Here is a 15,375-nt window from a genome sequence, read left to right as displayed (position 1 = left end):
ATCTTTTAGTCTGCAGAATTTGTGTTACTCCAGCTCTTTGCTCATTAGGAACACACAAGAGCTTGGGCTTGGTAATATTGTAAAATTAGCAATTGTAGAATACCATCCCAGAATCTGCGGTGTGGGATTTTTGTGGATTGTTGTTTTCTCAGGAGGTTATGGTAGTGAGCAGTGCTCAGTCTGGAGCACAGAACGGTGCTGAGGTCAGATGCATCTTTCAGCTTTGCACTGCCCCAAGTCCCCCGTTAAGTCAGACTGAAGACTTAATGATTTGAGCTTCTCTTTGGGCTGGGTTGGGTTATGGTCTTGTTGTGGAATTCCCTGCAAAGCTTCTTAGATTCCTACTCTGCACAGGAACGTGTGGCTAGCTAAGAGATAGCGCTTCGAAGATGCAGTGATTTTTTGACCCCTTTAAATGTTTCACTGTTTGATGACTAAGCTTGCTGGATTTCAGATAGTAAGTCAGGGCTTTGTTCTTGGTGACAAGCTTCCCCTTCCTAACGAGCTCTTATTATGCCTTTTGAGAGCCAGAGCTACATGAGGTAGGGAGAAGAGGATCAGCTGGAAGAGCCATTATTCTTGCAAAGGGCAAAGCAAGCGGAATATTTCCCAAGAGTGATGGCAGAGGATCGTGTTTGTTAACAGCAATTATACCTGTTCTGCAGTTTCAAGCTTTCCTCTGCTCACTACCATCCTGCAGCTGCAAAGATGTGTGAAGAGGAGATGGAAGCCGTGGCTGTGCTTGTTGTTGTGTTTATAGCAAATCGTATCCATCTGACTAATGTTAAAAGAATGGGGGAGGAAAGAGGTCTTGAAGCGTATCTAATGAGGTGCCACATAGGATGAATAGTGTTCAACAAAACTGGCAAACCAAATAAAATTTGAATGAATTGGCTATAATATGTTCTGTGGAACAGCACACTGAGGGGAAAATGAGATGCATACTCAAATTTTGGAAGTGCGAGGGAATCACAGTTTCCAAGTAGGAAGCAGATAGCTTTTCCCATAGAAGCATAACCACGTCAAGCTCCAATCTTTAACATAGTACGTGGAATCTTCTGACGCGTCTTTTTATGGCAAATGGGTAAGCCAAAAATACATTTTCTTGGTTATATGACTGCAATGAAAGATTAAAGCTGAAATTTCTGTGTCTTGTGAACGATATCGAAGTGCATCTTGAAGCAGTTTAAAAAGGATTGTGGTTTATTTAACTGAACATGCTGCTCTGAACATCCCTTACTCCTCAGCTGAATGCAGCAGCTTGTAATTCAGTATCCATCTGTCTTGGATGCAGTTCTTACTTGAAGCTTAGTGGTTTTTAGCTGAAATTACATATTAATAAGAAAGTGGGAGGGAAAGCTACCCAGCTAATTTGCCTAGTTAGTTAAGAATCAAGTCACACTTTATTTACTTAAACCCATCTGTGCTTGTTTTGCCAGTAATATATTTGGTCTGCGGCCCGTGGACTACGCAGAAAGCGAAAAGATGAAGTCTGTGCTAATGTTACCAGTGAAGAATGAATTGTTTTCCCTTAACCAGCCCTCTGAGGTAAATGTGTGTGGTTTGTTTTGGTTTGCTTTTTTAAAAAAACCCATAAGTTCAACCTGTTGAGTACTGAAGGCTTGGACCTAAGTACAGTACATCGCCTGCCTTTCCAGGGAGTTTTAAAATAGGTTGGGAAACTAAGTTGGACAATATTTCTAGAATGTATATGGGATGCTTGCAAGCTATGATGGTCTGTGTTATAGCTTTATCTGGGAAAACAAAGGATGTTTCTTGTAAAGTGGCTTTATTATAGGAGAATGAATGCTGTGTTATTCTTGAAGTATTTTTGATTGAACTTTGCTATTGTTGTTGTTGTTTTTCTGCATATGTAAATTTGTTCTGCTTGCCAAACTGGCTGAAAGTAGCAGCAGTCTTTGCTCCAGGTGCTTTTTGTGTGCCTTTAAAAGGCTGTTTCAGTATCGTCCTTTGTCCAACAATGAAGATATCAGCTCAGCAATTGAAAACAGCTTTTGGAAGATTGTTTTGGGGTTTTTGTTTTTCCCCTCTTTTTTGCCAAAGACTTCTCAGGACTTGTGACCAAATCAGGTTATTCAGACTTCACAGGTGACTGCATTATGAAATGCTTTGTAGTTCCTAATGAATGATGACTAAACTGACCTGGCTGATACAAGCAGTCTCAGTATACAGCCTCCTGTGATCCCTCCTCCCTGAGGTAATAAGGTACCCGTTGGCCAAAAGTTAACTGTTATAGTTAAGTCAGCAAGGATGTGACTGTTCCTCCCATGTGTAGCAAATATAAGATGCAGCTCTTCTGTCCCAGACAACACAGTATTTACATTTGCTTCGGGATGAGTGCGTGCCAGTGGATGGTTACCAGCTCATATGGATGACTTGATCCAAAGCCCGAGGCTTTAGAGTAACTGGGTCTCAAAGGTAGGTATGTACTATGGAATCTGGGAGTACTGAGGAAGACCTGGGAGCTGAAGTAATCACATCCTTGTCATCATAAAATTTGAGCAAGCAGCTCCTCTTACTCTGCATTAGCAGTATCCACATAAAAAACCTTAAGTATTCATTAGTTACAAAGCAATTAGGGACTTCTTAGTAAAAGGAAATGCAGGTGTTAATTATATAGGTTACTCAGTGTGCGGGTGGTGTAACTGTTGATAATCCTTCACAAAAAGTAGGAGACTTGACTACTTTATTAGGAATTTTTTTTCTCCTTCAACACTGCAGTCAGCAAGACTGTTTACACAATGTTCAACCAGCTATATGTGTGGACACCAGTGTCGTTTAGAAAAAAAAAAGGCAAGGAAGAAAAACTTATGAACCTTTTTTCATCTAGTTGCTTTATGTTCCCAAACATTCAGCTTATTGTAGGATTTTCTGTTCACGCAGGCACTGAGCCCCAGCCAGCCAAGAGCTGGACCTCTTGGTATACTGGGGAGCAATCTTAGTTCGGAGCAACAGAAATTGCTGAACAAACTGGCAACAGTTCTGAAGGCTCAAAGGTGTACTGAATTCAACAGCAGAGGTATGTAGGCTTGTTGAAGTGTCCAAATATGAGTAACTACAGTTCTGCACTTTCTCCTTTAAGACACTAGCTGCAACAGATTTTTTTTTTATCGTTCCTAATAAGTGCAGTTTCTGAAATCCCTGAGTTATAGCCATAGCAGAGCGATGGTGTGGTTTTGCATGTACATGCATGTAAAGCCTGCCTGGTTACTGAGGCAGGAGACTTCTAGGGCAGCCACTTTAACAGTATATTGTCTGTTATTTAAAATCTGTAAGTCTTCCTCGAAGACCTCTTCTCTTTACACTTCTTTTACCAACTTTAAGGTCTCTGCTCATATGAGACGTCCTGTAAGGATTTTAGCTTCCAGAAGTGAGTCTGAGGCAGATGGTGCCTTTAGAAAAAGCATGGCACTGACTAAAAATTGACAAATTTCTTCTCACATGCTGCCTTCCTTCAAATTTTGTTCTTTGTTAAGATGATGGAGTCACGTTACGGGGCTTGGGGGATTTGTTTTGTTCTCTTTTGGGGACAACAACATTGTCTTAATCCCTCCTATTAGTTTTTCTTTGGAGTGCTGCTGCTTCTGCTTGTGAAAGAAATGCCAGGGTAGCTTTCCCCTACCATCTTTCACACCCTGATTACTACTCCAGAATTGTGAATTGAGTTCCATTAGCTTTGTGTTAAAGCGGTGAGATCCCATAGTAAGATCCCTGTCAGAATTACATATAACTTTAAAAGGATTGGAAAAAAAAAAAAAACTATCCTATAAACCAGAGCCTCCTTTGAAGATTTAATGTTAGCTTAGAACTATAAAAATGTGACTTCCTTTTTTCACAGCAAGTATATGTTGAAGCCTACAAAATTTCTAATAACACTTCTACTTACCTTGTATCTTAGTCTCAGGAATCACGTACTTGTGCTGGAAAAGAGTGGTTGATAAATTATTATAGTCTGGTTGTTCTTTAAATGATGATTGATTGCTTCTCAGCCAGGCATGATTCTGATTTTTATGTGCTTTTAGTTCTACTGATGTAATCTTTCTCCTAGTAACTCATCTTGTTATCCCTGATGTTCCAATGCCAAGTACTGTCAAATGTCTGATGGCTGTTCTGACGGGATGTTGGGTCCTCAAGTTTGAATGTAAGTATAAAAATATATGAGATTCTTCAGGCTTTTTAGCAGAAATTGTAGATGGGATTCCAGAGAAAAATCTTCTTTTTCAACAAGTGACCTAATATCAATACTAGCTTAAGGTTAAACGTGATGGTTTTGGTTTTTAATCTCCTGCACGACAAGAGATTTAATTAAATACAACTACTCCTTCCTTGGCAAATGTGTGCATTTCATTATTGGATGTATTGGATAGGTCATACCCTAAGGATCAGCGGGAAGTGAATTTGTTCATTGCTACATTAAGAGTGATTTGAGAGATTATGGGAAATATCCTGGAAGAGGAGGAAGGAATGTATTAAATTTGTGGATTTCTTATAAGCAGCTTCCATTGAAATTGATAGGAAACTTTTGCTTGCTTGGAGTATGTGATTAAGGCCTGTAGGAAGGTAAGGTGTTATCTATCTATTGAAATAAAAATCTATTTATTATTTGTTTGTCATAAGCTGAGATACGTTGAAAGTTATAACTTCTAACCAAAGTTATGCTGTCAGCTGATCATAACCCCTGTTGGTACTGTCTGTTAAATTCTCTGTTTGTTGAGAAAGTTGCCATGCTCTACGCAATCAGGCTCAGGCAAAGCAAATATATATAAATATATATAAAAATATATATACTTTTATATATATATACACTTTTATATATATGTAACTTTTGATACCCCTTTCTGTACACGTGAGCCCTGCAGACTGGAGTGCTCTTCATCTGAAATAGTAACCTCCAGGATGACTTGGACAGCGTCCCCTTAGTATGCAAGTAGTTGTTCTGTTATTTTTCATGTAATCTGTAATTAATCTTTATACAGTGTGTGCTTTGTCACACAGCTGTTCTGTAGACTTACACCCCAAATTCTGCTTTTTATTCATTCTTTGTAATGTATTTCTTGGCATCTGCTTTCACAGTAGCTGTAAAAGCCATCTTCCTCCCCTTGACCTTTACGGCTAAGTCCTTTTAGCTGATAAGTTCACTACAAATAAGTTAATTATCTGTGGAAAACTCACAGAAAAACTTCATTCCAGTTTTTTACTGTGACTAAACATCAGAATATAAAGATTCTTTAATGGTCTAAATTTTTCAGCCACTAATGTTTATAAAGGCACTACTTAAAGCTTCAAAAGGTGCATACTAGCTCTTCAAATAAAGCACATCACTAGACTCTTTAAACATTGGACTCTTTTTTTTTTTTTTCTTTTTCCAGAGTGTTCATTTGGCTTTCAGATAGTCAGTGGATTTGTTCCGTGCTTTTTTTTAAAAGGCTTTGAATTAGCATCCCCCCCCAGCCCCGAAATGTTTTCTGCAACACCCACAGTGGCTTCTGTTTGTGGCCTTAGAAGCGTTTGCAAAAGGAAAAATTGTGTTGTCTTCGTGCTGTGATTCTTGCCAATAGGAGCAGCTTTTTGTTGCATGTATAATATGGAGAAATACTGTTTATGCTGGAGCAAGCAGATGGATTTAATAACCTCCAGACACTTTGTTGATGAGCAGAAAGGAGATTCCATCCCTACCTCCAAGGAGAAAACAGCAGGAAACTCAGAGGGCCTGGAAGCAATGTTTGGATTGTGTGATTGGAAAGGGTGTGTTCAGGTGCTCTGGAACAATATGCTGTTTAACTAAGACTGAATAATCTGTTTCTCTGGTGGCTTTACAGATTTTTTGCTTCATGCAGTTCAGGAGGTCTGCATACCTTCTGTGATACGTGCTGGGGTGGTTTTCCTTTATTTCATTTTATATTCTTGCCAGTCAGGTGCTTAGAAAACTAATGTTGCCAGTAAAAGGTGTGTCGCTTTCTTCAGCTGAGTGCTAGGGAGATTTAATTACTGAGACCTGAGTTTAAATCTTTGTGGAAGACCTCTTATTTTTAGAAGTGATTGGAAGAGGAAAAAAAATAAATTAAATAGTGTGGGGGTTATTCAGGGAATATTTTCATACTTTTTGTTTGCAGCTGAGTTTTATTTTATGTTGTTAGTACTGATTAGTACAATCCTGACTGCTAATGCTGCCAGCTTAGTAAGCAACATACTACTTAAAAGCGAGTGATTCTCCTCCCTAGTGGGAAATGTTAGTAATAACTCATGGGGTCTGATGCAGCTAAGTGCCTATAATTAACAGCACCACTCCATCTGTTCCCACCAGTCTGTTATTAGTCTTCTTCAGAGTCATTACAAGTTAAAGATTGTTATAACAAATAATGAGACTCCTGCTGATGGAACATTTGTCTAGGAAAAAGAGGTCTTTGCTTTTCTTTTCCATAATTTCTCTTTTTATTTATTGTGGCTTTTTGACTTCTATTTGGATAAGTTTCCTTAAGTATGATGTAAATAAACTTCCAAAAATGCGTGTGTATTCTGGCTTATTTCTGTCAAAGCTGCTGCAAATAGATTGAAGGAGTTGCTTATAGTTCAGTGTTCTAAACTGTTCAAAGTAAATTCATGTTCAAAAACTTCACTGAAATATATGAGAAAACAAAGCTCAATGTAGCACTGAATGAAGTGCTGACTATGCATAACAGTATTTGAATGTTTTTGGTACGAGGTGAGCTGCATTTGTTATTTCTAAAGTTACATTTATAGCCTACACATAATTATACTACTCTTTAAAAAAACATTGCATGTTTGCAAAAAGCAGTATTTCATTTGAGTGTATTTCTTCTGTTAACTCTTCTGTTTATAGCAGTCTTTCAAGCTGTGTTTCTCTAATAATAAGCAATTTCCTTCTCTTATATAATTCTGTGATGCTTCCATTCACTGTGTCTGTACACACGGATGTAGCATCCATTAGTATCGTTAGAGGGGTAATGTGGAATTTTCCAGTAGAGTTTGAGCTAAATGCAAAGCCTCTAAGTATTAGAGAGTCAAGATTTAAATATATGTATCGAGTTTTGGGGTTTCTTTTTGTCTTCTGGTAGAAGATGAGGATGAAAGGAGGTCATTACTATGCAATAGTAGATCTTCAAAGAGGAAAAATTTCACCTTACCAGTTGCAGTCCCATATTTTCCATATAGATATATTACACTTTCAGCAATATATCCGCTTTCAAAGCAGCACAGAATTCAACTGAGACACTGTTTGTCACTGTGCTCCTTGCCCTTGGCCATATCTTTCATTGGTTTCATTATTTTATTGCCTTCATTATTTCTGGGATGGTAATAGGGCACGAAGTAGCATATCATTATCCTTTTGCAAGTAGGCTGAGACAAAGATTCAAGTATTTCTTCTTTGCTTTTTCTAGAGCGTAGAACAGTGTAATTAAAACCAGCAGAAGTCTTTAACAGCTTTTCAGCTTGTTTTTTTCTTAAACTGATTGTCATCTGTTAAAGCAGGGAATGACAAATGGTCCCGGTAACGATATGCATTGAAACGAGCTTGTGTCAGTCTGTGCAGAGAAGTATCTGGCAGAATTCTAAGCATCTGATGGCTTATTCCTTCGTTTGTTTTGCTTACCTGGAGCAGCAGCAATGATCCAGCTCGGATTGTTTAAAAGAGTGCAAAACCCCCTGAGTCCTCTAAGGACTCAGAACAACTGGGAGGTGACTGGAAGAGCTAGGGGATTGTGTGACTGATGTTTCAAGGCAAAAACATCTTTCTGAATTTCTTGGAGCAATGTGCCCATCCTTGCTTGGGCTGTTAGGCAGGGGAATTGTAAAGCTGCTTGAGCTGACAGCTTCTCAGGGTGGACTCTCTTCCATGCATAAATGTCTTTTAGGTAACAGGCTGGTACTCAGCAAAGCCCTACCTCCTTAAAACGGCTCCAGACTTTTGGCCACTGGAGTTTCATGCTTGTTTTGCAGTTGGAGACTTACTTCAACTGCTTCCTTCTATGAAAGGACTCACAGCTCTGTGCAACATGGTAGAAATATTTAAATGCATGTTGTAGTTGTATCGGGTGTGCAGAGGAGGGGAATGTTTCACATCAACAGAGTCTGAACTTCTGCGCTCCCATAGTGTCTGCACCTTCTGGAAAGGAGGAGGGAAACAGTTTTGCTTCAAAGTCAGCACAGATTTAGACTGTGAAGCTGCTGGGGCTGGCAGAGGAGAACATGGGGGCGAGAATGTCCTAAAGGCAGTGTTTGCCTTCGCAGAGCTGGGAAGTGGGCTGGTTTGAAATATGGTTTCCTTTTCCTCAAGACCTTATTTCCGCTGCTCCCTCTGTTCTGTCATCCAGATACTTAGTTTTTTGTGCTCAGGGAGTCGTTTTGCTCTAATTCTGTTTTGGTTTGAAGAAAATATTGCATTAAGGAAGCCCGTTGTGAGGAAAAGGATGGGAAATATTACCTCATTCATTTAAAACCATGGGAGGGATCCAGAGGATGAGCACTTCCAGTGGAATTTAACTTGACCTCTGCACCTTAGGAATGGCTGCCTCCAGTTGCTGTGGCAAATATTGGTTTCTTAAGGAATACAGGACACTTGGGGGTTAAGTGAAGTAATGATTTTCATAGTGCATGCTCCTAGCTTCTGGGAATTGATGTTTAAGGGCTTCCTAAGTGTCTGTTCCATCATGTTTAATAAATATCACCTGGATTATCTAATTAACTACCATTCTTAAGCCGGTTAATTTTATTCTCTGCAGCATCTTGTGTCATTTCAATGCATTGGGAAAATGTACTGCTTTTGTCTCACCAAATGAGATCTCTGCCTCACTCCATGAAAATCTATGATTCTGAAGTTACTTGATAAGCGTGTAAGAGACAGTATAAAATTTGTTTTCTGTGCTGTAGCAGAGACCAGTAACACTGTTGATGAAAGCAAATTGAAGCTAACCATGCCAGGTTCCCCTAAGACTTTCTCTCAGTCCAGATTTTTTCCTTTTCTAGGAAAATAATCTCATTGAGCTTTACTTAATCTGCATGTAAGTCTTAAAACTCAGTGCAGACTGAGCTGAGGAAGTTTCAGTTGCTATCTCTGCTAGCTCTTGGATGTGTAGTGTTTTATCATCTTTGTTGCTATTGTGTATTTCTAAATTACTTTTAGCCATTCTAAGAGATTTTTGGGACTGACCCCTGCTCTTTGTTTTATTAATGCAAATCCAGCAAAACTCCACTAAGGCTAATTGAGTTACTGAGAGCTACCCCTGGGTGTCTGTAGGTGATTTCAACTTGTTCTTGGCAACCAGTCCTGTTTGTACTTCGTCCTGTTTAAATTGTTTTTGCTGATGCAGTTAATTTCGTTATAAACCAATGAGATTTACATGAACAAGGGTAATAGGGCTCTGATCTTAAATTTTGCAAATAATGATTTATTTCCAGTACCAGTAGCTACAGTTGCATCAAAGGTCAATTAACGATACTGTTAGAGTGGGTACCCTTTTAACTTGCTTGCTCTCTATATACTGAAAGGTGAGAAGGTAGGGGCAGCTGGTCAGTGGAGTAATAAGGATCAGTGTAAGTAGTGATGCTTTACTGATCTTGCTAACGAGGGGAAAAAAAAAAAAAAGAGCAGTATTCTCCTTGCCAAATGTGGTGGCATCAAGCTAAAATGCAGTTGTATTAAGCTAAAACCTTTTCTGCCATGTTTTCTAGGGACTGTAATGCAGGCTTGGCTTTTGCTAGAAGTTGATGCAAATGATCTTGTTTATACCTACAAATTGCAAGTGTGAAATCAGCTATTTAAGAGGCTTTTAAACTTCTAATGGTTTGTATTTCTAGGGAAGAACCTTGCACAACCCCTCTGCATGTGCAATCTTGCCCCAGTATGGTCTTCCATCAGGCAAGCTGTAATGAGTGCTTGCACATTTGAACTGGGCATTGCCAACAGCTCTGGTCCATGTGAAATGGAAAAATGCCACTTGCCTTGGTACAAGTCCTACTTTTTTGTGGGTAATTGATCCAACTACTGTGATTAAACCAGAAGGCCATTAAAGCATTGTTGAAATAATCACCCTCTTCTCTTTAGGGAAGAGAACATGTTAAATGAATAAACTTGATCAACCTCAAACCTAGCAGGTCCACAGCTCTTATTGGCAGTAGTATCAAGGAATAAGTCAAGATTGGCTGAGATCTTAAGTTGAAAGGTCTTACTTTATTTTCTAACAGAACAGACTAGATGTTTAGTCAGGCTTCCACATTGCAAATGTGGGAAGGAAAACAACATAACCCTGATCTCTACCACCTCCTAAAATTACAGGTATCCTCTCCAAAGTAAGTTTACTTTCACCTCTGTTTTCAGAGAGCTTGTTTAAGGATGTCCTTGCCCTTCTGAGATTCAGTCCTGTCCTGAAATTTTTTTTGCCTAAGTACTTGAGATGTCCATCTCAATTTCAGAAGGGAGGTGGCATAGTATTGACGGTGTCGTGATCACTTTTTAATTAGGATAATAGCAAATTTTTTTTTCAGCCCATTCATTCGACCAGTATCTTGGCATCAAGTTCTCACCGGTGGCTTTTCAATGCAGTGCCAAACAAATGAGAGTCTGTAATCTCAGGAGTTCTGGGAATCAATTTAACATGGCTCTTGTTTGAAGTCAAAGGGTGCTATAACCTCTGACTTAAACGGGAGTGCTCTAAGGTCAGCAAAGCTTCTGGAAGCAGCCCTGGAAAAGTAGCAGAGTGATATACCTTTGAGTACAGTATGGAATTTTATTTCCTTTTATATGTCCTCTTAATCAGGATGACAGATAGAGAGGCTATTAAAAGGAACTGTCATGTTATCCAGCCACTTACACACATTAGCAGCTTTAAAATTAATAATGCCTACTCCAGAAAAAGACCTGGGCTTTACTGAGTGAACTCAGCTTAGCACTCAGTTGTCAATAAAATCCCTAGCTGTAAAGAAAAAAAAAAAAAAATTGGAAGGGCCTGCAGTGTGCTGTGCTCTAATCTTGTTTGCATCACTACTCTTAAGTGTGAAATGGAGGGTTTTTTTAGCACAAGGTCATCTTGTGGTGGTTGTACCATCTATTAGAAGAATGATAAAGCTTGTACATGCCTGGTGCTTCCAAATGACACTAATGCAACCAAAACTGATTATGGTAGCTTTGAGGACCTCACTTAGAGTGTTCATCCAGTTGGAATCACTGCATCTGGAAATGGTAATGCAAAATTAGTGATCTGGAAGCAAGTGGCTTGACGTGTAAGGTTTGAGTGGAGAGGGGGAGGAAGAATGGGCAAATAAGAACCTTTTGTTTAGACAAATGTGTAATGAATTAAGGAGAAACACAGCTTGAGCCCTCTCATTTTATCTCAAATATGAGAACAGGCATATTTCCCTTTTTTGCTGATTTCTTTTTTTATTATGGTATGTGAATCCCTTAGTTCTTTGATACGAAATCCTTCTAGCATGTAGGAGTTGCTGAAGAGCAATGAGCAACTCGGGAAGAAGTCAATCTGAACAAAGTCTGCAGTTAAAGGACGTACTGGTCTCTGTCACTTAAATTATTTTAGTTTGCTTTTTTAAGTTAGGAAGCCTTCCTCCATGGATAGATACTTCTTGACTGTTCACCTTAGGGTTGTAAACACCTTTCTCAAACATCAGTTGCTAACTGCATCAGTGCTGGACCGTGATTCTGATGACAGTGACGTGCCATTTGCCTCATTTCCTTGTGCCTAAGGCTCTCCTGTAGCTGTTACCCTCTGTGTGTGTTGTCTTGTCTCCTTCCAGGAGATACTCTTACGATGTATTACTTAAAATTAATGAGTGCTGATCATGCAGACACTGGCTAGACAAATGGTCCATCTGCATATTTCCAGTTTTTCAAGGAAACACGTCTGTCTTGTTATTCTTCCAGATGCAATGAAAACAGGACACATGTAGATGAGTCTCTCTTCTTCCTTTCACGGAGGATTGTCATGATGTGTGACAAGGCACTTTGGGGCATACAGATTCCTCAGAGGACTTGGCAGTGTAAAGTGGACAGACATACGTATGAAAGACAGACATAACCTATTTTGCATTTTCTGCTAAAATAGACGTTCCACTAACATCAGTCATTTTGATTGCTTGATTTTTTTTTGAGGGAAGTAACAGTAAAAAAAAAAAAACCCCACATCATAGTCTTTTGCATTCACTCAATCTTTTATTACTTTCGTATCAAATTTTCTTCATCTACTGATGCTGGCAGTGGATGCTCAATTTGTGATGTACTTATTGTAAAAAAACCTCGCTCTCTAGTGAAAGTCCTTGAAATTGAGCTTTTGATGGTAGATTGAAATAAAGCATGCTCGTAATGGATGGACAGTTCTGTTCTTAAGACTAGATGAGATGGTTTTTCCTTTATTGCAAGTGGCACCATTAACATCTGTATTTTCTTGGAAGGAAAGAATAGCAGTGTAAGCTAGAGGCAAATTGACACAGGAAGTCTTGTTGAGTTGTGCTGAGAAAAAAATGTTGAAATAACTTTTATTTTTGAGTTATGACTACTTTGAAAATAAGTTATCAGTGTTCATTGCTGTTCTCAGCAATGAATATGTAGGTTGCTTTTCAGAAAAATGCATGACTAGGTTGCCCTTTGAGTTGTGTACAAGTTCCTGTTAATTTTCTTTGAAGGAATGAACAAGTGCAAATCATCGACCTGATAGTTGCACGTGGAGGGAAACGTGGTGGTGTAGCATTCAGCCAGTTGTGGTTTTTCTGCGTAAGTTTCTCTTTTTTTGATATAGGTACATTGGAGGACTTCTAGCAACTAAAATATGAAGTCCTGTTGCGTTTTGTGAGATTGTACGAACTGGTGGTAGGCTGCTAACAGTTGGCTTTCAAGATCTCTCTGGATTAGGTACTCGTATCTGTGGTGCCATGGTATCCAAGTTCCTTTGTCAGTGATACTTCCCTTCATAGTCTGGTGCTTTCTTCCTTTTTTAGGCTCAACCCCCCACATTTTACTTCTGATTTTGTTTAGTTTGTGTTTTTTTAATACCATGGATTTCACATTTGCAGAGTAGAAATAAGTTGCCTGAGTAAGAAAAGCTGTGCAAGGAGCGAGGTGCTCTAAAACTTACAACACTGGACAGCACTGTAAATCCTCACGGAACCGTTTCCCAAATCAGCTTTGCAAACTTTCTTTCTCGGGTAATTTTTATTAATGAGTGCAACGTACGTGCAGGCAAAATGTTCCATCCTCGAATGGGCGACCACGGCAGTTTCCCTTTCCAAAGTGAGGTCAGGCAGTACGTTTAACTGACGCGAGCGATACGTTAGCATCAGCACCTTCTGTAGTGGGAAAAACAACTCGCCTTAAACCAAGGTAAAAAACCACACCGACTCCAAAAGACCATCTCATTATGCAGCAGTGGTAACAAAAACAAATGCCACTGTTAAACCCTGGCGTAAATCTCCAGTTTGTGCTGATCTTGGAGACCCTGAAATCCCATCTGATTTGTTGTTTGAGGCCATGGCTGTTTGGAAGCAGCTTTGTGCTTGCTTCGTAATTGCTCTTTATCAGGCAATTGCTTTCATTCCGTAACTGAGGAGTTGGTTCTACACGCTGGCTTTAAGCTTCCAAATGATCAGCAATTTGACATTAAGTGGTTGACCTTTAGTGGGTAAGAGGAAAAGCTGATAATTCCTGGTGTTTACAGCACTGATTTTAGTGTGATATTGCTTCCCTCCATCTAACTTGCATCTTCAACTACTGTTGTAAAATTATTTTTTTTTTTCAAGTTTAAAAGCGAATCGCTAAAGCACGCAAGCTTCGATGCCATGTTTTGCATTGTGGGTAATCCTGTTGGTTTAGTGCAGCTCTTTAGTGTCTGAAATGACATGCAAGCCTCTGTGAAACCATGGAGCCTCTAATCTTTGCCTTCCTTATTACGGTTTTTGTAGGGGTACAAGCTTGTCTGCGGACGGCAGCGCGAGAAGAAGAGGAGAAGTATGAGATCCAAGGTGGCCCCCGAAGAGGCCGCCTCAACAGAGAGCAGCTGGTGGGTTTTATTGCTTGAGACAGATTGTCTTAATGACCTTTGGTTCATGCGTTCGTGCCCTTTGCCACGTGTGCAGGTGCAGCAGATGTAAAATTTTAATGTGGTCTTGTACAGAAACTCGATTATGTGCAAGGTGACGGAAAGAACTGCGAACACCCATAAAGCTGTCATTTTTCTCCATTAGTGGGTACCTTCCTGTAACCTTGTCAGAGGGAACGCCGTGTTACATTCACGGAAGAAGCTGTGCAGGACGGGAAGTGATGCTGCTGTGGCCTTCTCAGCTTTAGACTCTGGTTGAAATGATCTGGAAGTTGAAAGAAAAGTGTTTTTAATGACTCGTTTCCATATAGGGTCACTTTTATATTTAACTGGGTTAATTTCTGGTTGCTTTCTGGATTACACTGGAGAAGTTCATTAAATGTATTGTAACAGTAGCTGTAAATATTCCTAGCTCATACTTCAAACCCTGTTGTGCTGGAAAATATTGAAGCATAAACAAGAATTTACCATGTAAGCAAGCTTTTCTTGATTGCATGCTTATACTGAGGACCTTACATGTTAAGTTACTGTCGTAGCTTCCAGTGTCAGTTATTTTAAATTGTATTTTTTTGTAGGCACTGATTGTTCCTTTCCACTTTTTTCCTGTGTGCTCAGTTGTGAAGTCCTGTATTGATCCTTTTTTTTTTTTTTTCCTCCCTTCTACTTAGCTGCCTAAGTTGTTTGATGGATGCTACTTCTATTTTTTGGGATCTTTCAGCCGTCACCAGAAGAGTGATCTGGTGGAGCTGGTCAAAGCAGCAGGAGGACAAATTCTGGTTAGGCAGCCAAAACCAGACAGCGATGTGACGCAGACCATCAACACAGTGGCCTACCACGCAGAACCTACTTCTGACCAGAGATTTTGCACTCAGTATGTCATCTATGACGTCTCTTCTAAATTCAAGCCAGAGAAAATTCGTCAGGGCAAAGTCTGGATGGCCCCCTCCAGCTGGCTTATAGACTGTGCGATGTCATTTCAGCTCCTGCCTGTAAACTGAATATCAATGTCTCATGAGCAAGGTTTTAAAATGTGGCGAATTTTGAGCAGTTGGAACACTCTGGTAAACAGTGGTCTGAAGCTATGATTGATGTTTTGCACTTAGGAACACACATGAGAGCTTTGACCGTGTAAATGAGTTACTAAGATCACTGATATGCTGGAATAAATGAGCTTACAATAGAGGAGAGAGATAAATACAGTGTGTTGAAAAATGTGCCTTGGGTTATTGAGTATGCTTTATTTTTGCTTTTAACCTAACTGTAGTAATCACTGACATTTTGTAACTAAGATTTT

At 39.5% G+C, this 15,375-nt stretch overlaps 1 protein-coding gene across 1 annotated transcript in view; it reads left to right on the top strand.

Annotated features, from left to right (window-relative positions):
* BARD1 (BRCA1 associated RING domain 1) overlaps positions 1 to 15,079 on the top strand; it is a 43,993-nt gene extending 28,914 nt beyond the window's left edge. Inside the window, exons 7-11 of the mRNA XM_086615836.1 lie at positions 1,440 to 1,548; positions 2,905 to 3,040; positions 4,070 to 4,162; positions 13,945 to 14,042; positions 14,750 to 15,079. Coding sequence (XP_086471962.1) covers positions 1,440 to 1,548; positions 2,905 to 3,040; positions 4,070 to 4,162; positions 13,945 to 14,042; positions 14,750 to 15,079 — 766 coding nt within the window. The remainder of the gene's footprint in view (positions 1 to 1,439; positions 1,549 to 2,904; positions 3,041 to 4,069; positions 4,163 to 13,944; positions 14,043 to 14,749) is intronic.
* Positions 15,080 to 15,375: the final 296 nt, after the last annotated feature.

This window comes from Tauraco erythrolophus, chromosome 8 (assembly GCF_009769465.1).
Source record: "Tauraco erythrolophus isolate bTauEry1 chromosome 8, bTauEry1.pri, whole genome shotgun sequence".
NCBI lineage: Eukaryota > Metazoa > Chordata > Aves > Musophagiformes > Musophagidae > Tauraco > Tauraco erythrolophus.
This window is presented reverse-complemented; position numbering and strand designations above follow the sequence as displayed.